We start from the raw sequence: 25,467 nt of genomic DNA, 5'->3' as shown, positions 1-25,467 counted from the left end.
TTTTTGTATTTGAGACCATAATTTATAACACTTGTGCAGAATATTTTGTCCGATGCATGCAATTTTCCGAAAACTTGAGTGCCTTTAAAATAGCTGTTAGAGTTCAAATGCTAGAGCAATTTGCACGCCACACATAGTTTGAAAATAGTGCTTTCTAAATTGTTGCAACGATGAGCATTATCTCATGAGCTAAACAAGGCAGCCCATAGTAAGATTGTTGTGCTTCACAAACAAAACAGGATACACTTCAGCAACTCACCAAGGTTACTTTGACAGCACCTCCCTCCATTACAACCTCTACCACCATTCCCTTCCACATCACACACGTCCTGACTTTGCCATATATTGCTGTTCCTTCATCGTCACTGGGCCAATATCCTGGAATTCCCAACCCAATACCATCATGGGAGCACCATCACCACAAGGATTGCAGTAGTTCAAGGAAAAAGCTCAACACCATCTCCTCAGAGCAACTAGGAATGGGCAATAAGTGCAGCTTTGATAGTGTCACTCACATGCCAAGAACAAATAAAAAGAATGTAAAATAACTGAATTATTGCCGGTCATCAACTCTAAATTACTTGATAAATATACTGATTATGTCACAACTAATTGTCAACTCTTCAGTGCTGATGTCACTGTTCATTAGCTGCATGGAGAGGCCTGGCTCTTGATGTCTACCATTGACACCTTCCCACAGGAAATTAACCAGATTAAAATAAATAAAATTGCCTCCTTCCGCCCCACAGTATATTATTTCAAAAATGGATATGTGGAGAGGGGGAAGGTGATTCCAAAGCAGTTGTTTCATTCACTTCTTGTAATGGTTGAACATCAACTGAATCCAGAGATCCATTATTGTGGTTATAATTTGTGTTATAATCCTTACATCGTATGTATGATAAAATTAATGCGCCCATGGCTCTTATGTTTACGCATGTGCTATAAATCATTTAAAGAAAAACCAATGACAGGGACTAAAGGGTAAATTATGGGGCTGAAATTCCGCTACAGGGTACTGGTGGTGTAGGTACAAAACTGGGGTCTTTGGTCCTGCTTTTGTTTTGTGCTGATTTGCGTTAGCCCTAGGTTTTCCAATGGAGCTGTGCTCTTTATTGGTGCAAGCCTCATCAGTGGATTACAATGGTTTCATAAAGTATATATGTAAATATGAATCTTGAAAATACAATAAAAGTACAAAAAAGATGAACAAGTACTCCTTGAAATAAAGAAAGAACTTGTTTATATAGCACCATTTACATCTTCAGGATGTCCTAAGCCTCTTCACGGCTAACAAAATACTTTTGAAGTGTAGTCACTGTTGCAATGCAGGGGGACGCAGCGGCCAATTTGAGCACAGCAAGGCCCCACAAACAACAATGAGATAAATAACCAGATAATTTGTTTTAGTGATGTTGGTTGAGGGATAAATGTTAGTTAGGACACCAGAAGAGCTCTCCTGCTCTTCTTCAAATACTGCTATGTGATCTTTTACATCTACCTGACAGGGCAGACAGGGCCTTAGTTTAAACTCTCATCTGAAAGACAGCACCTCTGGAGTATCAACCTAGATTCCGTGCTTGTCGCTGGAGTGGGGCTTGAACCAATAATCTTCTCACTCAGAGTTCAGTGTGCTACTGCTGAGCCAAGCCTGAAGTAATACTTCACAGATCTCCACTTCACAGAAATGGTACATGTACACAATTTGAATTCTCTCTGATGCTCTACACTGATGCATCCCATATTTCGAGCTTTGCTACAAGCGCAGGTGACTCTGCAGTACAGGCAATGTAGTGTCCACCAATTAAAAGAACCATCCGTAATTGGTGGACATTGCTAGGCATTATTTGTATAGTGGACCCAACCCGGAGGACGCTGATTTGACTTGGAAATAGATAGGATGCACAATATTTATTAGTGACTTCCTCCCAGGAGAATGCTTGGAGAATATTTGGTGGCATTTGGCATGCCAGTGCCATTTCTGTGAAGCGCCTTGGGACATTTTATTACGTTAAAGGTGTTATATAAATGCAAGTGTGTGGTTGTTGTTGTTGTATGTAAAATAAGACTTCCTTCAACTAGATTTTATATTATTCAGAAAAAAATTACTTAGGATTTTGGTTTGGATTTGCTATTTTTGTTGGTGGTGTTCTTTTTATTGCGGTGCCCTTGGTCTTTGCTCAATCTCAATAATTACTGGTGAGTACTAAAAAATGAGACTTGAGACATAGGGGTAGATTTTCCTTCCATGCAGCTTTTGGGTGGCCAGTCAATTGCGATGGTGCTCATGTGAGGCCCAATCCATTTTCCGAGCTGGGCTTTGTTAACATACGGCTGGCTGGCTGCAAGGGTTCTGTAGAAAATACAAGTTCTGAACCCTGGTTTTGCTTGTGATAGTAGCCCAACAGCTCCAGGCCACCACAAAATTGGGCAGCCCAGCCAGTCTCCGGGCCTGGATAAGGATAGGTCCCGGGAAAAGGGGGGTCCATTGTCTGGAGGGGAGGAACCGTTATGACAATGTCCCAGGTTGTTTTTTCTGGATCCCGGAGGAGCGCTCCTGCACCTCCTGGCCCTGGAAAAATAAATAAAATCTGTGTAGAGCTAGCACGACGCACACTTCGCCAGTTGCGTTCTAAAATGGGAATCGAGTTTCTATGTACGTCATAGGACCCCGATTTGCATATTAAAAGGGCCTGATGGCGCACTGGCCATCCAGCGGTAGGCCCTTGGGAGGATAGCGTTGGCCACACTGTTGGTGGGAACGGGACAGTGAGTCATACCCCGCCATTTTTGAGGTGCTTCTGCCCTGTTTCCGTCTCCAAATAATCCCCATACAAAATAATATGAAGTGATTTTACACAATTGCATCTTATATTTATATAGTACCTTTAACATAGAAAAATATCCCACGGTGCTTCACAGAGGCATAAAGAAAATGAAGGCCAAGACAAAAAGATTAGGTGGGGTGAGCAAAAGCTTGGTCAAAGAGGTGGTTTTTAAGAAGAGTCTTAAAGGACGAGAGGTGGAGGGGTTTCGGGTGGAAATTCCAGAGAGCAGGCACTAGGTGGCCCCACCAATGGTGAGACAAAGAGGCTGGGGTTAGAGGAATGGAAAGAACTGGAAGGGGTTTTACCACAGGAAAAGGTTACAGAGATAGGGAGGATGAGGCCATTGAAGGATTTAAACATAAGGATGAGAATTTTGAAGCATGGACTTTAGTTTTTGTAAGAATTTATCTTTGCCCATATTGTCCCTTATCCTGGTACCAGGCATGAGGGACTTCAGTTATGTGGAGAGACTAGAGAAGCTGGAATTGTTCTCTTTAGAGCAGAGAAGATTAAGGGGAGATTTAATAGAGATGTTCAAAATTATAAGGGTTTTACTAGAAAGTGTTTCCACTGGCAGGAGGGTCAGTAACCAGATGACACAGATTTAAGGTAATTGGAGAAAGAACCAGAGGGGAGATTAGGGGAATTTTTTTTACACAGCGAATTGTTACGATCTGGATTAGACTACCTGAAAGAGTGGTGGAAGCAGTTTCAATAGTAACTTTCAAAAGAGAATTGGATATATACTTAAAAATGAAAATTTTGCGGGGCTATGGGGAAAGAGCAGGGGAGTGGGACTTAATGAATAGCTCTCTCAAAGAGCCGGAACAGGCTCGATGGGCCGAATGGCTTCCTCCTGCGCTGCATGATTTTATGGTTGAACCTACTTTGTTTGAGACGAGGTTGAGCTGGAACTGTGTGCAACATGCCATGCTTTATATATAAAACAATAATGGCGAACAGTCCAAAGCAATTGGAAATTTAAAAGATTGTTTAAGAAGCTACAAAAATCATTCATAATTCTTCTGCAAAACAAAGAGTGGGAAGAATCCCAGCAATCGCAGTTTTTCTTTTTATCGCGAGGAGCAATAATTAGTTGTCTATTTAACTTTCACCCGTCAGCCAGGATGCCATTTTCTGCATCAGATCCTTTGTGTTTTTTTTTGTTGGTATAAAGTGGAGATAATCTTATCTGATATGTTTTTTTTTCACTATTATGCCCTGAAGCACTTTTCCTTTTGCTCAGAGATTGGGGCGGGGCCTGGAGCCAGGTCGCGCATGCGCATTTCCTCAGACGGCGGGAGGGTGTTTTTTTTGAGGCTTGGAGACGAGTCGGCCGAGTTTGTGAGCGCGACCCGCGAAAGGGAACCTGTCCTCGGGCTGACGAGTACCACCTCGTTCGGGGGATCGGCCTGCGGCGATTCTCAGCGGCAGGAGCCACTGTCGTCGTCGTCGCCGCCCGCCCGCCTTTGAACAGGCGAGCGATGCAACCGGAGTCTCGAGACCGACGAGGGGGGACCCGGGAAAAGCGGAGCGGCCCCGGGAGAGTCTGAAACTCGGCAACGCAGGCAGCGAGTCCGAGGACGGTGAGGGGAGGACAGATTAGTTCCGCACTGGCACAGGCCCAGGCCCAGGACCGGGCCAGTAGTCATGAAGAAGAGCCGGGAGGACGATATGAACGCGGTGCCTGAGGCGGCATATCCGAGGGGCACCACCGAGAGCCTGGCGGATCCCGACTTCGGCCTCCGGGGAGACGTCAGTTCCGTCGGCTCCGACTCCGAGATCAACGGCTTCGTCAACGGGGACCAGAAGATCGACAAGTACGGCTTCGTCGGCGGGGCGCAGTACACGGGCGATCCGTAAGTAAAAGGACTCTTTTTCACCCCCCAATTCGGGCTGAGCTGACTTCCCCCCCCCCCCCCCACCCCGGGGAGCTTCGCAGCCCATTAATTCTCGGCGAAAATTCAGGTTCTGCTTTTAAAAACAAATCACAGCGGCGGCACCGATGTCATGAAGTTCACATAACTTTCCTCGATTCACTCGCTCTCTTGTGTGGTCCAATGTTAATGATGCAAATTCAAGTTGTGTTTTTTTTTTCAATCTGTTAACTATCCCCAGACTGCAGTACTTCCTGAGGGAATGATGTCTCACTTTTTGATGTGACACGTTATTTTCCCGAACTAAATGCAGGAATACATGTAACAGAGTCCAAAGTATGATAAATGACCGAATGGTAAAATAACTATCAACATTCCCCCCCCCCCCCCCATGAAACTGGGATCGACATTACGGATATCAGTTAAACCATCGGCGATATCAACAATGTCATTAGTAATGTCAGGGAGAAAAAACAGGGGCTTTTCACAAAATAAAAAGCCCAAATCTAAGCCACATGGAAAATTCCAAGCAAAAAGTACCAGGGGCAAAATAATGAAACATCTAAGCTTTTGACTGGGAGTGAAAATAAAGCAATGTTTCTCTCAGTAGTTTTAGTGATGACGTGGGATAATTGGAGCTTTACGCCAAGGGTTCTGTAGAAAATGCAAGTTCGAGCCCTGTTTTTGCTTATGGTGGTAGCAAGCCATTGAGGTATATAAGTGATAGGTACCTGCCTGAAATGTGCTTTTATTGTAAGAAATTAATTGATGGTTCTGGCTTTGTAAAAGGACCTTTCTAGGAAGGGATTTAAAACGGTTGCTATAAGGTTTATGCACCTGTTTTTGTTGAGAAACCTGGGTGATGGGCTACAGCAACAAAGTTGAAGAGTAGAACATGTGAATTGGGAAGTGGTATATAGGTGGTAAGACCTAATTTATTATGACAATGCTACCCCAGTTTAAAAAAATCTGAGAAATGTATTTTTTACCTGACCTTGATGCTTCTATTTTGGAAAATTCTAAAATTTGCCAAAATGATTGAAATCTTAACATACTTTTTGACATTTTAGTCTTGTAGAATTATTGTAATATGATTTGAGGCATACACTGCTAGGGTCCAAAAATTACAGTTTATTTGATTGAGGCTTTGTTCTTTATGGTGCAAACATTTAAAAGCAAATTATTGCATCAAGGTCTGTAAATATTTTTAATAATACAGCCAATTTAACCAATTATAATTACTGCTCTAATGATGTTGGAAAATAAGCAGATTAGCAGGAATAATCAAGGAGATTTATTCTGAACCAATTTGTCAGTTACTAAAGCAGATTAAGAACTTGTTAACAAAACATTGTTTCTGGTTTGGTTCCTTTTTTCTCCCTCTCTCCTATGCCTTTCAACCCCCCCAAGGATAAGCATTGACTTCTGTTACAGTTTCTCAGATGCTTGTTGCTTTCCAGTCTTTGCCCAAGTGGCCATTCTCCATGTGAGCCAAGATAATGTGCTAATTGGCTACTTGCCCCTTTTGGTGGGAAAAGAGGAAAGATCACCGCGTAAGCCCACACATCTCTCGTGCAATTTTCAGTAGGGGTTACTAAATATTAATCAGACTCGAAAGCTTTCCCTAACGTAGGGATATTGAGGCTTATTATAACACCCTTAATGTCACCTTGGTTGAGAGATCTTAACATTGCACTCACCTGGAATTGAACCTGGGCCTTTACCAACTGGGCTGTCGGGAGAGCTAACGAAATGCTAGTAAAGGGACTTTTTTCCATATTAGTTTGCTTCAGAATTGAAGGAAGTTTTTTTTCCACTCCTGTCTTTTCATGAGGATTTGGAGGGTTAGCAGGTAACCTGCTCCAAGACCTTTGCCAGTGCTGCTGTTGAGGTTGCAAATGAAAGGTGACCTCGTGGTCTTTGCGCCCTTTGTTCTGGATAAACCACTGAAGCCATACCTGACGTCTGAAACTTGTGGGGTCAGAGATAATGAATACAGATTTGTGTCTACACCATGCTGCTCCACCAGGTCACCTAGAGAAAGTGTTAGATTATTTTCACGGTGAATTTAGAAGCAGCAGGAATGAAAAAGAACACAATTGTCCGCCCTTGTTCCATCATTGAGAATAGGAATTCTCAAAGGATTTACAGAAATGCTACCGTACAGTGCAGAGCTTTATTAAAGACAACCATGTTATTGTGATCCAAGTAAAATTAAGGAAAACCCCAAAATGTTTTATAAATACATAAAGAGCAAGAGGATAACTAAGGAAAGAGCAGGGCCTATTAGAGACCAAAAAAGTAACCTATGTGTGGAGGCGGAAGATGTGGGTATGGTTCTTAATGAATACTTTGCGTCTGTCTTCGCAAAAGAGGGGGGACGATGCAGAGATTGTAGCTGAGGAGGAGTGAGAAATATTGGCTGGGATAAACATAGTGAGGGAGGAAGTATTAAGGGGTTTAGCATCTTTGAAAGAAGATAAATTGCCAGGCCTGGATGAAATGTATCCCAGGCTGTTGAGAAGCAAGGGAGGAAATAGCGGAGGCTCTGATCATCGTTTTCTAAACTTCCCTGGCTACAGGCGTGGTGCCGGAGGATTGGAGGACTGCTACCGTTGTACCGTTATTTAAAAGGGAGAAAGACTTAGACCAAGTAATTATAGGCCAGTCAGTCTAACCTCGGTGGTGGGAAAATTATTGGAATCGATTCTGAGGGACAGCACAAATCGTCATTTAGAAAGGCATGGGTTAATCGAGGGCAATCAGCATGGATTTGTTAAGGGAAAGTCGTGTCTGACTAACTTGATTGACCCTTCTTGTTACCTGCTCAAAAAATTCAATGAGGGTAATGCATTTGATATAGGGTACATGGATTTTAGCAAGGCTTTTGACAAGGTCCCACATGGCAGACTGGTCAAAAAAGTAAAAGCCCATGGAATCCAAGGGAAAGTGGCTAGTTGGAAGAAAAAAATTGGCTCAGTGGCAGGAAGCAAAGGGTAATGGTTGACTGGTGTTTTTGCGACTGGAAGGTTGTTTCCAGTGGGGTCCCGCAAGGCTCAATACTAGGTCCCTTGCTTTTTGTGGTATATGTTAATGTGGTATAATTTGGACGTGAATGTGGGAGGCTTAATCAAGAAGTCTGCAGATGATACAAAAATTGACAGTGTGGTTGATAGAGAGGAGGAAAGTTGTAGACTGCAGGAAGATATCAATGGACTAGTCAGTGGGCAGAAAAGTGGCAAATGGAATTCAATCCAGAGAAGTGTAAGGTAATGCATTTGGGGAGGGCAAACAAGGCAAGGGAGTACACAGTAAATGAGGATACTGAGAGGTGTAGAGGAACAAAGGGACCTTGGAGTGCATGTCCACAGATCCCTGAAGGTAGCAGGACAGGTAGACAAGGTGGTTAAAAAGGCATACAGGATACTTTTTTTATTAGCCGAGGCACAGAATATAAGAGCAGGGAGATTATGCTAGAACTATATAAAACATTGGTTGCATATAGTTCTGGTCACCACATTACAGGAAAGATGTGATTGCACTAGAGAGGATACGGAGGAGATTTACGAGGATGTTGCCAGGGCTGGAGAATTTTAGCTATGAGAAAAGATTGGATAGGCTGGGATTGTTTTCTTTGAAACAAAGGAGGCTGAGAGGAGATTTAATTGAGGTATATAAAATTATGACGGGACTAGATAGAGTGGATAGGGAGGACCTATTTCCCTTAGCAGATGGGTCACTGACCAGGGGGCATAGATTTAAAGTAATTGGTAGAAGGATTAGAGGGGAGCTGAGGAGAAATGTTTTCACCGAGTGTGGTGGGGGTCTGGAACTCACTGCCTGAAAGGGTGGTGGAGACAGAAACCCTCAACTCATTTTAAAAGTACTTGGATGTGCACTTGAAGTGCCGTAACCTACAGGGCTACGGACCAAAGTGGGATTAAGCTGGATAGCTCTTCGGCTGGCATGGACACGATGGGCTGAATGGCCTCCTGTGCCATAACCTTCTATGGTTCTATCATCCGAATGTTTAATACTGAATTACAAAATGCTGTATGGTTTTGTACATCTTTCATTCTACAGTAAACATCACTGCAGATGCATTTCTGAAGATGCTGTAAGGTAGAAAAATGAGTGCACATTTTGCAATTTGAAAAAGATTATCAGTGCTCAGAGAAGTAACAGTTAGCCTATAGTGCAGGAAATTAATGCTAAAAATGTAATATTTCAACACACATCTTTTTTGCTCACTCCATTAATATTTACCCTATCTTTCTAAGTGGACAGATTTTTTTTGTCTCTGTCAATTATATTTGGAAATCATCCTCACTCACTGCTTGTTTATTTTTCCTCAACCCTCTTGGTGCCTCACCATAGCATTCTTTGCCTGGGTCTGAAAAATTACTATTTCTGAATCTTGGGGAAGAAGACACACAGACTAGGGTTGTATACCTTTGAGCGCTGACATGATGCTTCACATTTTCTTCATTGTCAAAACCTGCTAAATGGAATGATTGTAGCCAGACAATGCAGCTTTTGCATGTAATAAGAAAAAGATCTTGCATTTATATAGTGACTTATCAAGTTTCTGTGGATGTCCAAAGTGTTTCTCATACAATGAATTACTTTGAAGTGCAATCAGTTTTGCTGTGTTGCTGAATGTGGCAGTCATTTTGCACACAGCCAGGTCTCAGAAGCAGCAATCCCATGAAAGACCAGTTTATCTGTTTTTGGAGGTGCAAGTTGTGGGGATAGTGTTGGGTCTTATAGTGGGAGATCTCCCTTCTCTCTGAATAATACCCTAGGAGCTTTAATGACCACCGGAACAGGCATTTGAGAGCATTTCATCCAAAGGACAGCCCCTCTGACGATGCAGCACTGCCTCATACTCCACTGAAGTGTCAGACTAGTTTATGTGCTCAAGTCCTGGACTGGAACTTGAACTCATAGCCTTCTGACTCAGTGGCTTGAGTGGAGCCAACTGAGTCAAATTGGCCATTTATGTACTGCTTTCTGAAGGTACTCAATAAGGACTGATTAGATACATATATGTGTGTAGAAGTCCTGATAACCCTTAAGTGGCAAAGTGAATTGTGCAAAGCTTCTGTCAGTCGTGACCAATACATTAACCACTAGCCACATGTGGCTAATTGAGAATCCAGATGTGGCTAATTGCATTTCTGATTAATAAATAAGTAATAGGCACTATCATTGGACATGTGACCTCAATACTCCTATTCATACCGAGTATGCATGTTACTTTATCCTTTTTGTGTGTTTCTTAGTAAAGTAGTAAGACGAAAAACAGTGCAGGTGTTTTTTGATTGTTGTGAGTTCTTTACTTCCTTGGTTACTGAATAGTGGTAGATGTTTGTTAAGTAAATATACATGTGAAGTATGTCTCACCATAACCACACCTGTGGCTAATCAGCAATTTCTATTGGACAGTCTTGTTCGATGTGATATTTTAACTCTCCAATCACTCCTTTTTTTAAATATTGTAACTTTGGATAAGTGGCCATTTGATGTGGTTGCCAATTATGTAATGTGCACATAATGAACATGGGCCACAGGTACATTTCATATGTTTTATATAGGTAGCCTGTATTGTCATTATGCACTTTTTCTTGTCACTAGTAAGGTAATTACATCACATTTCTGACTTGATGGGACAAAAAACTGAACTAGATGTATTGAATAGGCCAGTTCAACAACATGAAAATTAAATTGCATTAGAAAGTGTGAACTTTTCAAACAGTTGATATAATTTTTTTTTAAAGTAAGATGTTTTAGTGATCTGAAAAATGTGGCAGATTCTTATTTGTAGCTCCATAGGATTATTTCTGGGACATGTTAATAAAAATACCAGGAACTTTCTGTAAATGTTAAATCACCATATCTAGTAGTTCTGAAGATTGATTTAACTAGGTCAACAGCAAGGGTGGTATTCTCTTTGATAGAACACATTAAGTTGGTAGTTGATAAGTATGTATCAGAGAATGGTGTTAAGCCCACTAAAAACTTTTATCTAAGTATGAACAGATGAGCACTTTCATTATTTTACAATTTGTCTTGTTTTACCTAATTTAAGAAGCTTGCTCTCCAACTACCATCCAATCTCCAACCTCCTTTTCCTCTCCTAAGATTCTGGAACATGTCATCATTCAATTCTGAGTCACATCTCCCTATTCTAATCCCTTTGGTCTGGTTTGCATCCCTCCCACAGCATTCAGCCCACCCTGGTCAAAGACCTGTGTGTCGGACCACTTTCTCCACTGCCCTTCTTCCATGGTGCTGCCCTCTTAGGGTTCCATTGCTACTTGTCTTTGCTGTTGCTGAAATCCTCATTCATACCTTTTTCCACCTCCAGACTCAACTTTTCCCACCACTCTTTTGCCAGCCTTCCAAGCTCCACCCCCATAAAACCAACTGCTCCAGAGTGCTGCCATCCACATTCTATCCTGCACAAAGTCCCGCTCACTTACCACCCATATCATTGCTGATCTCCATTGGCGTCCATCCCTAGCGCATCAATTTCAAAGCTGTAGTGTACAAATCTCTCCCTGGCCTAGCTCTTCCCTACCTACATTACTTCCTCCAGCCTTGTATTCCTGCATGACCCCTCCACTTTTCCAGCTCTGGTCTGCTGTGCGTTTTGCTCTCTTTCCTATCGTCACTGGAAAAGCGTTCAATCATCCTGCCTTCACACTCTGGAACTTTCTCCATAAGCCATTCCATCTTGCCACATCACTTCTTAAAGCTTAGCTGTTCAATAGTACTTTTGGCTACCACCCCTTAATTTCACTGCTGTTCTTGCTCAGATCTGACCCTCAATTGTGAAGTGTTTTAGAACATTTTGCCACGTTAAAGGTACCATATAAATGTAAATTGTTACTTATGTTCTTTGGTATGATCTATTTCCAACACAATATAAGGTATTCAGTTGCCCAGAAAGTTTGGGACAAGAGATGTCAGCCAGAACATCCAGTACACAAATCATAAATCCTTTTACAGGTTAATGTTTTACATATTACAGATTAAATCCAGATCTCTCCATTCTTGCCCATTGACATGGCATATGAGATTTCTAATGGATGTTGGATACTGCACCATTGAAGTAGCTTTAATCTTAAAAGGATGTAAGTTGTGAGTAGGCTGTCAATGTGACTGGCATGCACTTAATGAAACAGTCATGAGCATTTTGATTTTAAGTTTTTAATTAAAAGACCTCTTGGGAATTAAGTTTAAAATAAAGCTAAAAGTATGTGAGTACCCGAGTGTTCTTAGATTAGGATCTCCAGGTCACTTACAGTCCAATATCGCTAATATAACAAGTCAAAAACAATGTCTTGATTATTTTTAATCCAGCCGAAACATTGTTCATACTTCAGCAAATTATAGATTAATAGCAGAACTGAGTCTGGACCAATTCATGTTGGTACTTCCTCTTTGTTACACTTTTGTGAAAAATAAACTTTGCATAATCTATGCTTGGCAGCTTGTGGTATAGGTAGTTGTGAAGATGTACATTTAGAGCTTATACAGTTTATGTAGAGAAACTCTGAGCTTCCCCAATTCTACAGCCTGACAAAAGTGAAAGTAGGTTTTCTGAACATTCCAATTTTTTTACAAAAGTGTGCTTGAAAGAGAAAGTGTCAAGACGTTGATAGCTCGGTTTCTGTTTTCAGTAGTTATTTGCATTTTGCATAGCGTTACATCGAGTCTACAGCACAGAAACAGGCCATTCGGTCCAACTTGTCTGTGCTGCTGTTTATGCTCCATGAGCCCCCTCCCACCCCTCTTCATCTAACCCGAACAGCATATCCTTCTCCTTTCTCCCTCGTGCTTATCTAGCTTCCCCTTAAATGCATCTATGCTATTTGCCTCAACTAAGTGTTAGCGCATTCCACATTCTTACCACTCTTTGGGTAAAGAAGTTTCTCCTGAATTTCCTATTGGATTTATTAGTGACTATCTTATACTTATGACCCCTAGTTTTGGATTCCCCCACAAATGGAAACGTTTTCTCTACGTCTACTCTATCAAAGCCTTTTGTTATCTTAAAGACCTATATCTGGTCACTCCTCGGCCTTTTCTTTTCTAGAGAAAAGAGCCCCAGCCTGTTCAGCCTTTCCTGATAAGTATATCCTCTCAGTTCTGATATCATCATTGTGAATCATCTTTGCACCTTCTCCAATGTCTCTGCATCCTTTTTATAATATGGAGACAGTACTCCAAGTGTGGTCTCACCAAGGTTCTATACAAGTTTAACATAACGTCTCTGCTTTTCAATTCCATCCCTCCTAGAAGTGATCCCCAGTGCTTGGTTTGTTTTTGTTATGGCCTTATTAACCTGTGTCGCTAGTTTTTAGAGATTTGTGTATCTATCTGATTGTAGGGGTGTGAATTCAAAGCAGAACCAAGGCTACTCTGGACATATGAATTCCCCCCACACCCCTTTCAAAATATAGCTTTTCTTTTAGTCATTAATGCTGCTCAGGAGTTGTGTGGGATTTAACATGACAGAAATGTTGACATTGATGGAAAGAAAAAAAATTAAGTGAGCAAGACTTTTAAAATCCTAGTTTCCAGGCTTCAACTGATGTTGTGCATCAGTTATTTCCAGCTCATGTTCTTGAATTCCATTATGTTGCTTTACAGAACTACCTATGTCAGACAGATGTGAATTCCCCACCTTATAATTAGCTGCTGCAGTCAACAAAATTAGCGTGCATTTGAATTTCCTTGACATTTGTGTATTTGATCAACATTAATAAACATTTCAGTGAAATTATGGCTGTTTCTAAGTCGCAACCAAGGTACTGCCTTTCTTTCTCTCTCTTTCCCTTCTCTTTCTCCGCCCCCCCCGGAATAAATGTTGCTAACTAAGATTGAGGAATTATTTTATGAAGTAATATTACCAGTGTTATTCCCGGGGTGTCTTGCATTGAATGAGAAGATTTAGAATCAAAGCTAAATTCTCTCTGATTCTTTGCTTTGGGTGGGGAAATTGTCAGTATTAAAAATTGGTTTTAGTTTCTGTAAAGTTTGAGTTCACAGTATCTTTTACAATTTGTTTCCATGAGCTCCTGTAAAGCTGGCTGTTCATCATTACACATATTTTCATCACTTTAGCATGTTTACCAAAATATATTCACCTAATGTTGAACATCTTGTTTACAAACATTGAAACTGGCTGCTTTTCTTCAGTGCTACATGCCATGGCACAATCTGAAAAGGTGATGGTGGGGTAGAAAGGAGTACTTTAAAAATGTAATTAAAATATAATCCATAGAATGTATTGTGTGCTGTGTCTGCTGCTTTGAATCATAAGCCAGACTTGAAACTGTCTGTACTTTGCAGATTCTTGCAGCTGTACTTGTTGGTTGTAAGAGATTTTGTTCATTCAGTTGTGTCAGGTGTGTATTATTAGACCTCTCTCCAAATTTGAATTTAAGCCAGTCCCTCTTCTTACCCCCACCGACGTGTGATTTTTGACTCTATTTAGTTGAGCCCAATTTAAATGCAAGGGTTCTGAGGAAAAAATAAAACAGCCAGATGACTAAACTTCTGGTGAATAACAGTTTACATTCAGTTGACATGGCTGCTGTGTTTGAAGTTTAGTCAGTTCATTTTTTGCATCCTTTCGTGCTGTTGCTGTCAGATGTGAAATTCCACACATGCCTGCTCTCCAGGTGTGAAATTCTATGTCTGTTTGCTCTATAGTGAGGCAGAGGGTATCATTTCTAGCCTAAAGTGTGAGGCACACCTTACTGGTGAAGTGTGGGTCTGTCCCAATGGGGAGCGACAAGCAGGGACATTAAAAAATTGCACGCACACACTGAAGCATAAGATTGGTGTATCTGACCGATGCTCGAGCATCTTGGATGACGCTTGAACTTTTTTCCAGTTAAGATAGCAGGTGAGGTAAACCAACAAAAATTTTGAAAAATGATTTAGAGCACAGCTTTGAATTCTGCTTAACCATTGTCTTAATTCAGTGGTTTCAAACTTTGCTGAGCGAGGGACCCCTGCCCAAACTTCAGGTGGGGTGTGTCAGCTACCCAAAATTTAATACCATTATTGCAGAAATTTGTTTTGTTAATTAGTATACAGCAACAGAAATAATCTACTAATAAGAAATTAAGAAAATGCCTGAAACCCGAAAGTGAATAGACAAGGATCTGACTTTGGAAACCCTTAGAATTCCTATGCTGACCACCGGTTTGAAAATCTATGTCCCAATTCAATAAATTGCAAACAACCTAAGTGCTTTGGTTTTACTTATAACGACAGTGATTTTCAAAAGTGGAATGGGGACGTCTTAAAGCTTTTAAGAAACATTGCCATAACATGTCGATACCAGAGGCAGAACTGTCAGTCAATAGCTATACTGGGTGTTTCCAACAGAGTAATTTCATTTAAATGCAGATTTTGATAATATTTCAGTTTTCCTTTACATGGATCTCTTTGAACAGCCCTCTTCAAATGGACAGTTACATCTGTGCTAGCTGAGATTCCAATCATATCAAACCAAAGACTTGATTTGAGAATTATGCGTGTGCATGAGAGACTGTGTGTGTGAATGCAACACTTGAATTTTGAAGAGATGTATGTATGTAAGTAATCTTCATAAGCTACAACTGCATCGTGGTAGTGCTAGTTATTATCCCCTATATCAATTGTCACTATATGAAATAAACCATTTATAAAAGTAAATGGTTTATTTCATCCGCTTCATCCTGGATCACAATGTCTTCACCTTCGATAACCAGTTCTTTACCCAAACACACGGAACAGCCATGGGGACCAAATTCGCACCCCAATACGCCAACATTTTCATGCACAAGTTCGAGCAGGACTTCTTCACTGCACAAGACCTCCAACCAACACTATACACCAGATACATCGACGACATTTTCTTTCTATGGACCCACGGCAAGGAATCACTAAAGAGACTACACGATAACATCAACAAGTTCCATCCCACCATCAAGCTCACCATGGACTACTCCTCAGAATCAGTTTCTTTCTTGGACACACGAATCTCCATCAAAGACGGGCACCTCAGCACCTCACTCTACCGCAAGCCCACGGACAACCTCACGATGCTCCACTTTTCCAGCTTCCACCCTAACCACGTCAAAGAGGCCATCCCCTATGGACAGGCCCTGCGAATACACAGGGTCTGCTCAGACGAGGAGGAACGCGATGGACACCTACAGACGCTGAAAGACGCCCTAGTAAGAACGGGATATGACGCTCGACTCATCGATCGACAGTTCCGACGGGCCACAGCAAAAAATCGCATAGACCTCCTCAGGAGACTAACACGGGACGCAACCAACAGAGTACCCTTTGTCGTCCAGTACTTCCCCGGAGCGGAGAAACTACGCCATGTTCTCCGCAGCCTTCAACATGTCATCAATGAGGACAAACACCTCGCTATGGCCATCCCCACACCTCCACTACTCGCCTTTAAACAGCCACCCAACCTCAAACAGACCATCGTTCGCAGCAAACTACCTAGCTTTCAAGAGAACAGCGTCCACGACGCCACACAACCCTGCCACGGTAACCTCTGCAAGACATGCCAGATCATCGACACAGATACCACCATCACACGAGATGACACCACCCACCAGGTGCATGGTTCATACTCCTGTGACTCAGCCAACGTTGTCTACCTCATACGTTGCAGGAAAGGATGCCCCAGAGCATGGTACATTGGCGAGACCATGCAGACGCTGCGACAACGGATGAACGGACACCGCGCAACAATCGCCAAACAGGAGGGTTCCCTCCCAGTCGGGGAACACTTCAGCAGTCATGGACATTCATCCACCGACCTTCGGGTAAGCGTACTCCAAGGCGGCCTTCGAGACACACGACAACGCAAAATCGTCGAGCAGAAATTGATAGCCAAGTTCCGCACCCATGAGGACGGCCTCAACCGGGATCTTGGGTTCATGTCACGCTACACGTTACCCCACCAGCGAACAAATGTTATCTGTTTTTAATATAATGGGTCATTTGCTGGCTCTCTCTGCCTTCCGGATGTTTCTGCCTCTCTCTGTGTTTTTTTTTCTCTGTTTTTTTTTCCCTGTTTGTTTTTTTATTGAATGTGTATTCGGAGGTTCTGCAGGTAACACCTCTCTGTCTGAACACGGTGATTGCCTTGGCAACGGGCAGTTGCAGGGGCAGTCTGTAAACACCATTTATTATTGTTCAATATGTATAAATGCGTAGGCTTCAAGGAGATCTTGAAACATTTGCCTGAGGAAGGAGAAAATCTCCGAAAGCTTGTGAATTTAAAATAAAATTGCTGGACTATAACTTGGTGTTGTAAAATTGTTTACAATTGTCAACCCCAGTCCATCACCGGCATCTCCACATCATTTATAAAAGCACAGCAGACACCATAATTTTACAATGAAGTATTTTCACATTTCCTTGATTTGCTTAGTGGAGCAAGAATAGGGAGGCTTCATGTTTTTTCACAGCAGGCGAAGTGTGTTTTTAAAAGAAACCCTGTCTAGCCTGATGGTCTGAAACAATGTGCAAAACAGCTGTGTGTGACATCATTGTTAAATTGCAAAAACTAAGCAGTTTGGAATTCTGATAACTACAGTGTGCTGTGTTAAGTTGAAAGCCCAATCAAACTCTGAACCTGAGCTGAAAAAAATTGGTCAATTGCAGTAAAATAAATCCTAGAAATACATAGCAGATCAGTCAACATCTATGGAGAGAAAAGACAGGATATGATGTTTTGGGTGTGTAACCCTTCATTAGAACTAATGATGTGTTACACACTGTTGTAACTTGTCTCTCTCTCGTCACAGATGCGGATTGACCTATGCATTTCCAGCATTTTCTTTTTCCAGTTTGGGTTAATTAGAAACGTTTATTAAGAGAAGAGAATTCAAGCACTGCTTATTTCCCTCTGGTCTGTGTTGTGGTGGGAAATAGGCAGTTTGGTCACATTTCCCACGAAAACAGAAAAAAACCTGAATTAAATTATTCCTACCATTTAGCAAAGAAGGTGGTTGTTTTCTATTCAAATAATTATAATGAATGTGAAGAAGCTGAAGGATTTGGCTATATTGTTGAAAGTAATCTTAATGGTGGGTCTGAGAGTGTAAAAGTAAGTACCCCTGAATTATATCATAAGTAAATTTGAATATTGAGGATTTTTTTCCCATTATCATGTTTGCTTTATGTGAGCCCATTCTACATCACCAAGGCAGTTACATTTGTTATTTAGTTGGAGCCTTTTCATTAGGGTTCATTCGTTGTACAACTGCAGTGTTGGTGTGGAGTAGTTTTACTTTGCACCAATGCTGCGATTAAAATGTAAATATAGCTGGAATCCAGTGTCAGGATCCTACCCAACATTGGTGTGAAGCAGAGTGAGGTGCCCTGGAGGAGGTGGTCTTGCTCCCACTTTACTTCAGTGTGAGTTCGGGCTTCAACAATTTACACTCCAATTTTAGTATCGGTACAAAGCCGCTTTGTGCCGCTACTAAACCCTGTGTGAATGCACCATTGGATAAAACGGCTGAAGCCCTGGGCTAAGGTTAGTTAAGGTAAATGAATGCTATTTGATCCATTATGGTCTTGAAGACCAATTGTAATTCTTTGTGATGTCCCTGGGACTTTCATGTTTTATGTTAGATTGGGAAATTTCTGTTCTTCACACCACTTAAAGCAAGTGAAATGGTTGGAAGCAAGTTGTGTTGTGTAAACCATTTTTCTTTGTTGTTTCCCTAAGACATTTTGGAATGTTAACTTCTGAAACTCGTATTTTTCCTACAAACATTTGGAAATGAATATGCTTTTTAAATAAAAATGTAGGATGTGTAGGTCATGTAGTCTGTTATGATCGCTAAGTGACTGAAACATGCTTGACAGAACAAACACTGTTTCTGTCCTTATGCAAATTTCTGTTCACTTGCTTTGGAATTCACATTGCCAGTAGGAAACCAATTGGGGAGATAGTGATGCTTGCCAATTTGCTTGGGGAAGTTGTTCACTCTTTGAGCTAGAATTCAAATATATGCTTGCTTTCTAAATTGGGAACATAGGCACTTGATTGCATCTTTTTTCCCCTTTCTTTGCCCTTTGCTCCTGCCCCTCCCCAGACCACTGCAATTTGTTTCCACAGGCCACTTACCATTTCCTGGCTGAGTATTGTGCTGCTTTCAGTCTTAACGTTCCTGAGATATACATGAGAGCAGCCCGAAGAGACTAACATCGGCAGTTCTGATATCCAGTTGTGAATGAGCCGCAGCTTCCTCCAGTTGAACACTAGGAAGACTGAAGCCATCGTCTGTGGCTCCGTACCCTTGCCATCCATTTCGTCCCCCTTCCTGGCCATTGTCTTGGGCTGAACCAGACTGTTCGCAGTCTCGGCATCCTACTTGACCCTGAGCTGAGCTTCTGACCCCATATGCTCTTCATAACAAATACTTCCACCTCTGCCATCTGTCGCTGAAACCCTCATCCATACCTTTGACACCTCCAGATGAAATTTTTTTTTTTGAAGAGTTCATAAAAATGGGCAGTAAAATTTGTTTCTGGGTACATCCACCTTTTGAGGTGGCTTACTTAGGTTGCAGTGTATAAATAGATGCCTCTTTTATCTGTTTTTATTTGGCATTGTAGTAGGTTTTGAGACTCTTAAGCTGCAGTTCAGTAAGCAGTTAATTATTCCTGACGGTTCAGATGGATTAATGCTTAATTCCTAAACAGGTCATGTGTTTTAGTCTGAGAGCTAATTGTAACTGAAACTCACTAGTCTCGACTAAAAGTTTGATCTGTTCAAAATCTGGTTGCTGAGTGGAGCGCCAGAAGGAAACAAGGCGTTCCACCTCAGGAAGAAGGAATGACTGGTTGAATTGCAGCTTCTTTTGGCCAGATTGAGACCAGAGAAAGCGTTATGAAGAAATTGTTGGTTTTGATATAAAAAGTTAAAAATTCTAATTATACTGTGTGCACTGTATGTTAAGAGCCCCATAAACCTGAAATATTAACACACTCCTTTAAATAACTTTTCATTTTTTTGCGAGCATACACACATCAGTCACGTCATTTAATTTAGGCTTGTTTAATGTGTCCTTACAGTAAGGTTGCGGTATTTACTGAAACAGTATGCAGACTTTTCCACTTGATTTCAATTGCTTGTGCAAGATTTTGTCTGATCTTTAGTAACGGACTAAAACCTTTTGAATGTTAAGCCCAGATAACTATTTTCATTCTTGAGCTGTTTCCTTTTTGCATTATTTACATGAGGATAATATATTAAAAAAATAAGTCTAATTTTGATGGTATTAGACAGGAACTTTCAGAAGTTGATTGGGAGAGTCTGTTGGCAGGCAAAGGGACGTCTGGTAAGTGGGAAGCCTTCAAAAGTGTGTTAACCAGGGTTCAGGGTAAGCACATTCCTTATAAAGTGAAGGGCAAGGCTGGTAGAAGTAGGGAACCTTGGATGACTCAGGAGATTGAGGCTCCAGTCAGAAAGAAGAAGGAGGCATATGACCTGCATTGGCAGCTGGGATCAAGTGGATCCCTTGAAGAGTATAGAGATTGCCAGAGTAGAGTTAAGAGAGAAATCAGGAGGGCAAAAAGGGGACATGAGATTGCTTTGGCAGATAAGGCAAAGGTGAATCCAAAGAGCTTCTACAAATACATAAAGGGCAAAAGAGTAACTAGGGAGAGAGTAGGGCCTCTTAAGGATCAACAAGGTCATCTATGTGCGGAACCACAAGAGATGGGTGAGATCCTAAATGAATATTTCGCATCGGTATATATGGTTGAGAAAGGCATGGATGTTAGGGAACTTGGGGAAATAAATAGTAATGTCTTGAGGAGTGTACATATTACAGAGAGGGAAGTGCTGGAAGTCTTAACGCGCATCAAGGTAGATAAATCTCCGGGACCTGATGAAATGTATCCCAGGATGTTATGGGAGGTCAGGGAGGAAATTGCGGGTCCCCTAGCAGAGATATTTGAATCATCGACAGCTACAGGTGAGGTGCCTGAAGATTGGAGGGTAGCAAATGTTGTGCCTTTGTTTAAGAAGGGCGGCAGGGAAAAGCCTGGGAACTACAGACCGGTGAGCCTGACATCTGTAGTGGGTAAGTTGTTAGAGGGTATTCTGAGACAGGATCTACGGGCATTTGGAGAGGCAGGGACTGATTAGGAACAGTCAGCATGGTTTTGTGAGAGGAAAATCATGTCTCACGAATTTGATTGAGTTTTTTGAAGGGGTAACCAAGGAGATAGATGAGGGCTGTGCAGTAGACGTGGTCTACATGGACTTTAGCAAAGCCTTTGACAAGGTACCGCATGGTAGGTTGTTACATAAGGTTAAATCTCACGGGATCCAAGGTGAGGTAGCCAATTGGATTGTCGACAGAAGACAGAGGGTGGTTGTAGAGGGTTGTTTTTCAAATTGGTGGCCTGTGACCAGCGGTGTGCCTCAGGGATCGGTGCTGGGTCCTCTGTTATTTGTTATTTATATTAATGATTTGGATGAGAATTTAGGAGGCATGGTTAGTAAGTTTGCAGATGACACCAAGATTGGTGGCATTGTGGACAGTGAAGAAGGTTATCTAGGATTGCAACGGGATCTTGATAAATTGGGCCAGTGGGCCGATGAATGGCAGATGGAGTTTAATTTAGATAAATGTGAGGTGATGCATTTTGGTAGATCGAATTGGGCCAGGACCTACTCCGTTAATGGTAGGGCGTTGGGGAGAGTTATAGAACAAAGAGATCTAGGAGTACAGGTTCATAGCTCCTTGAAAGTGGAGTCACAGGTGGATAGGGTGGTGAAGAAGGCATTCAGCATGCTTGGTTTCATTGGTCAGAACATTGAATACAGGAGTTGGGATGTCTTGTTGAAGTTGTACAAGACATTAGTAAGGCCACACTTGGAATACTGTGTACAGTTCTGGTCACCCTATTATAGAAAGGATATTATTAAACTAGAAAGAGTGCAGAAAAGATTTACTAGGATGCTACCGGGACTTGATGGTTTGACTTATAGGGAGAGGTTAGACAGACTGGGACTTTTTTCCCTGGAGAGTAGGAGGTTTAGGGGTGATCTTATAGAAGTCTATAAAATAATGAGGGGCATAGATAAGGTAGATAGTCAAAATCTTTTCCCAAAGGTAGGGGAGTCTGTAACGAGGGGGCATAGATTTAAGGTGAGAGGGGAGAGATACAAAAGGGTCCAGAGGGGCAATTTTTTCACTCAAAGGGTGGTGAGTGTCTGGAACGAGCTGCCAGAGGCAGTAGTAGAGGCGGGTACAATTTTGTCTTTTAAAAAGCATTTGGACAGTTACATGGGTAAGATGGGTATAGAGGGATATGGGCCAAGTGCAGGCAATTGGGACTAGCTTAGTGGTATAAACTGGGCGACATGGACATGTTGGGCCGAAGGGCCTGTTTCCATGTTGTAAACTTCTATGATGAGAACTTGTGTGCCGTGATCTAGATCCAAGGGACTTTCCCAGATTCATATTAAAGCCTGTTTCTGCATGGTAGCAACAGAAAATGACAAATATTGAATGAAACACTATATCTAATCCAAATAGCCTGGCAGTGACTTTCTCATGAAAGCCAGGCATGCTGCATAGGATGGAAATTTGATGAGAGCCACTCCAAATTGTTCATGTGCATGTCCAACTCTAGCAGCAAAAGTGGAGGTTTCGGAGGAAGTTGCCAGCCAAGCCTCTTAGCTGGGCTAAAAGAATAGAAAATGTTAACATGATTTGTAAATATCTGATGTGTGCTCCTGATGGTTTAATGCATTTATCCAGTGTGTGGTTCAGACTAGGAAGATCCCAGGTTGGATCCCTACTGTGTTAGGCACTGTTGGCTGGAGGAAAACTACAATTAGCCTTGACTGGTCAGGGATGGAAAGTTCAGTCAAAAAGTCTGTTCTTGGACGTGCTCCTGACTGCTGCTGAATGTGAGTGTGGGCATTGGATAAGGGCAGAATTAGGCTTGGCCCACCCTCCTATCATTTCCTCCCTCCACACCCCCCCCCCCCCCCCCAAATGGTTGATTAGCCTACTGATACTTGCTGTCTATGCTCACAAATGAAGAATGGCTACTTGAATGAGGTATTGGCAGGTACCAGCCTTTGTGGAACTGTACCCTCATGAGTCAATGCCCTTGAGGGTCATTCAAATAAATTATCTAAGGTCCCTGCATACTGATTATTTACAGCAAAGCATCCCTTTGATGACATTGTGTACCTGTTTTTAATTTGAATGTGGAATGTCTTTAAATTGTCTTTAGATGTTCCGATTTTCCTAAAGGGTGTTGTCGACAATATCTGTGTTCCAAGCCTAAATTGATGATTTGAAGATTTTGTTCAGAATGGTCTGGCAGTAATGTCTGAAACTTAAAAAATCATAATTGTGAAGATTGCAGCAGATTCCATTGGTGCCAGATATACCCTGAATGCCTTTACTCTTACAGCCATTTATAGCCAATAGTCCTTTAAAAACTATTTTTAATATAAATTCTCTTCCTCTTTCGTGATTTAGCCATGTGAAATTGTGCTGTCAGATTTTTCCCACGTTCTCCCCTATTGAAAACATTTGTATGCAACCAAACAGTAAACTTAGGGTCGTGTGGATGAGTGTGGCCTTCATTTCCTTATGTTTTTACTCTAGATTTCTTTGGTTCTCATATCTTCGATTACTCTCTCTGCCTTTGGGAGCATCTTAGTAGCCTTACTATTTAAGTAAAATGTTCTGTAATGTGTTCAGGCAATAATCAGAAACCCCTGCTCTGCCTTTAGTTATTAAGCTACTGCAAGTATTTTTATGCTTTGATAGTCTATTGCTTCTCGAGGCCTGGAAATAGACTCTATCACATCAGACCTCATTCTAGTTTTAAACAATTAAGCAGATTTATTAAATGAACAATGAATGAGCAAATATGCTACAAAATTTTAAAGTGTGTATGCATGATATATGTATGTGTCTGTATATGTATCTGTGACGTACTTTTGATGAGTAGTCACTATTGTAATGTATGAAACACGGCAGTCAATTTGCACACGTCCCACAAATAACAATGAGATAATGACCAGATTATTGGTTTGTGATGGTTAAGGGATTGGCCAGGACACAGAAGAACTCCCTAGCTTATCTTCGGATAGTGCCATGGGATCTTTTACGTCCACCCGAGGGGGCAGATGGAGCACTTGGTTTAACATCTGAGTGAGTGCACCTCAAACTCCCTCAGAATGACACTAAAGTGTCAGCCTATACTATGTGCTCAAGTCTCTGGAGTGGAACTTGATCCCACAGTCTTCTGACTGAGGCGAGAGTGCCACCACTAAACCAAGACTGACACCTTGATTGCCTTGCAATTAGCAATTTTTTACTTCCATGTTGGCTTGTGATACTTGAATATCTGAAATCATATCAAATTTAATTGTTATTTTCCCTGTTGCCTAGAGGTGCCATGACTTCCATTCCTAGTATCTGGATCACTTGCCATTACCATTATGTGCGTTACCTATTGTGGCATTCTTAACATACTGGGTCAGAAAGCAGTCATTTGTTACATTCACTAGCTCAGATTTGAGACTGCTTTGGCATTCCAGTTTATTTTAGGTTTGTTTTATTTCCCTATTAGTATGACCTTTCTGTCTGCACATGGTTTTCATATCGCTTCATGGCATAATTTTTTTAAATTTTGGAATCATAGAATGGCTACAGTGCAGAAGGAGGCCATTCGGCCCATTGAGCCCCAGCAAGCTCTTTGTAAGAGCAATCCAGTTCGTCCCATTCCCTCGCTCTTTCCCCGTAGCTGTGCAAATTTAATCCCTTCAAGTATTTATCCAATTCCTTTTTGAAAGCCCCGATTGAATCTGCTTCCACCACCCTTTCAGGCAGCGCATTCCAGATTATAACTACTCGCTACATTTTTAAAACAAAAAAGTTTTTCTTCATGTCGCCTTTGGTTCTTTTGCCAATCACCTTAAATCTGTCTCCTCTGGTTCCAGACCCTTCCGCCAATGGGAACAGTTTCTCTTCATTTACTTTATCTAAACCCGTCATGATTTTGAACACTTTTATCAAATCTCCTCTTAACCTTCTCTGCTCTAAGAAGAACAACCCCAGCTTCTCCAGTCTATCCACGTAACTGAAGTCCCTCATCCCTGGTACCATTCTAGTAAATCTTTTCTGCGCCCTCTCTAAGGCCTTCACATCCTTCCTAAAATGCAGTGGCCAAAATTGGACACAATACTCCAGTTGTGGCCAAGCCAGTGTTTTGTAAAGGTTCAACATAACTTCCTTGCATTTGTGCTCTATACCTCTAATTTATAAAGCCCAGGATCCCGTATAATTTTTTAACCACTTTCTCAACCTGTCTTGCCACCTTCAAAGATTTCTGCACGCATATCCCCAGGTCTCTGTTCCTGCACCCACCTTTAGAATTGTACCATTTAGTTTATATTGCCTCTCCTCATTCTTCTTGCCAAAATGCATCACTTCGCACTTAAAATAGGAAAAAGTGTTTGTGTTTGAATATCAGAAGAGATTGAGAATCGAATACATTTTTTGTTACTGAACATAGGATTACAGTAGAATATATTCTGTGCTCTTTAAAATAAGTGTAAAGGTGGATAAAGGTGACTGTTTTAGTAAGGAAGCATTTGTTGCTTTGATGTGTTTTGATGCACTTGCTGAAAATATATTTTTAGCTCAATCTGTCAATGCATGGCAATCCAT

At 41.6% G+C, this 25,467-nt stretch overlaps 1 protein-coding gene across 2 annotated transcripts in view; it reads left to right on the top strand.

The window, feature by feature from the left end:
• Positions 1-4,118: 4,118 nt before the first annotated feature.
• Positions 4,119-25,467, top strand: part of tbc1d10ab (TBC1 domain family, member 10Ab) — a 62,946-nt gene continuing 41,597 nt past the window's right edge. For both annotated transcript variants that reach the window (XR_010967208.1, XM_068005872.1), the window contains exon 1: positions 4,119-4,687. Coding sequence is in view for 1 of the 2 variants with exons in the window: in XM_068005872.1 (XP_067861973.1) it covers positions 4,479-4,687 (209 nt within the window). In the remaining variant the exon portion in view is untranslated. The remainder of the gene's footprint in view (positions 4,688-25,467) is intronic.

This window comes from Heptranchias perlo, chromosome 25 (assembly GCF_035084215.1).
Source record: "Heptranchias perlo isolate sHepPer1 chromosome 25, sHepPer1.hap1, whole genome shotgun sequence".
Lineage (NCBI taxonomy): Eukaryota > Metazoa > Chordata > Chondrichthyes > Hexanchiformes > Hexanchidae > Heptranchias > Heptranchias perlo.
Note: the sequence above shows the minus strand (reverse complement) of the source record. Positions and strands in the feature narration are given on the sequence as shown.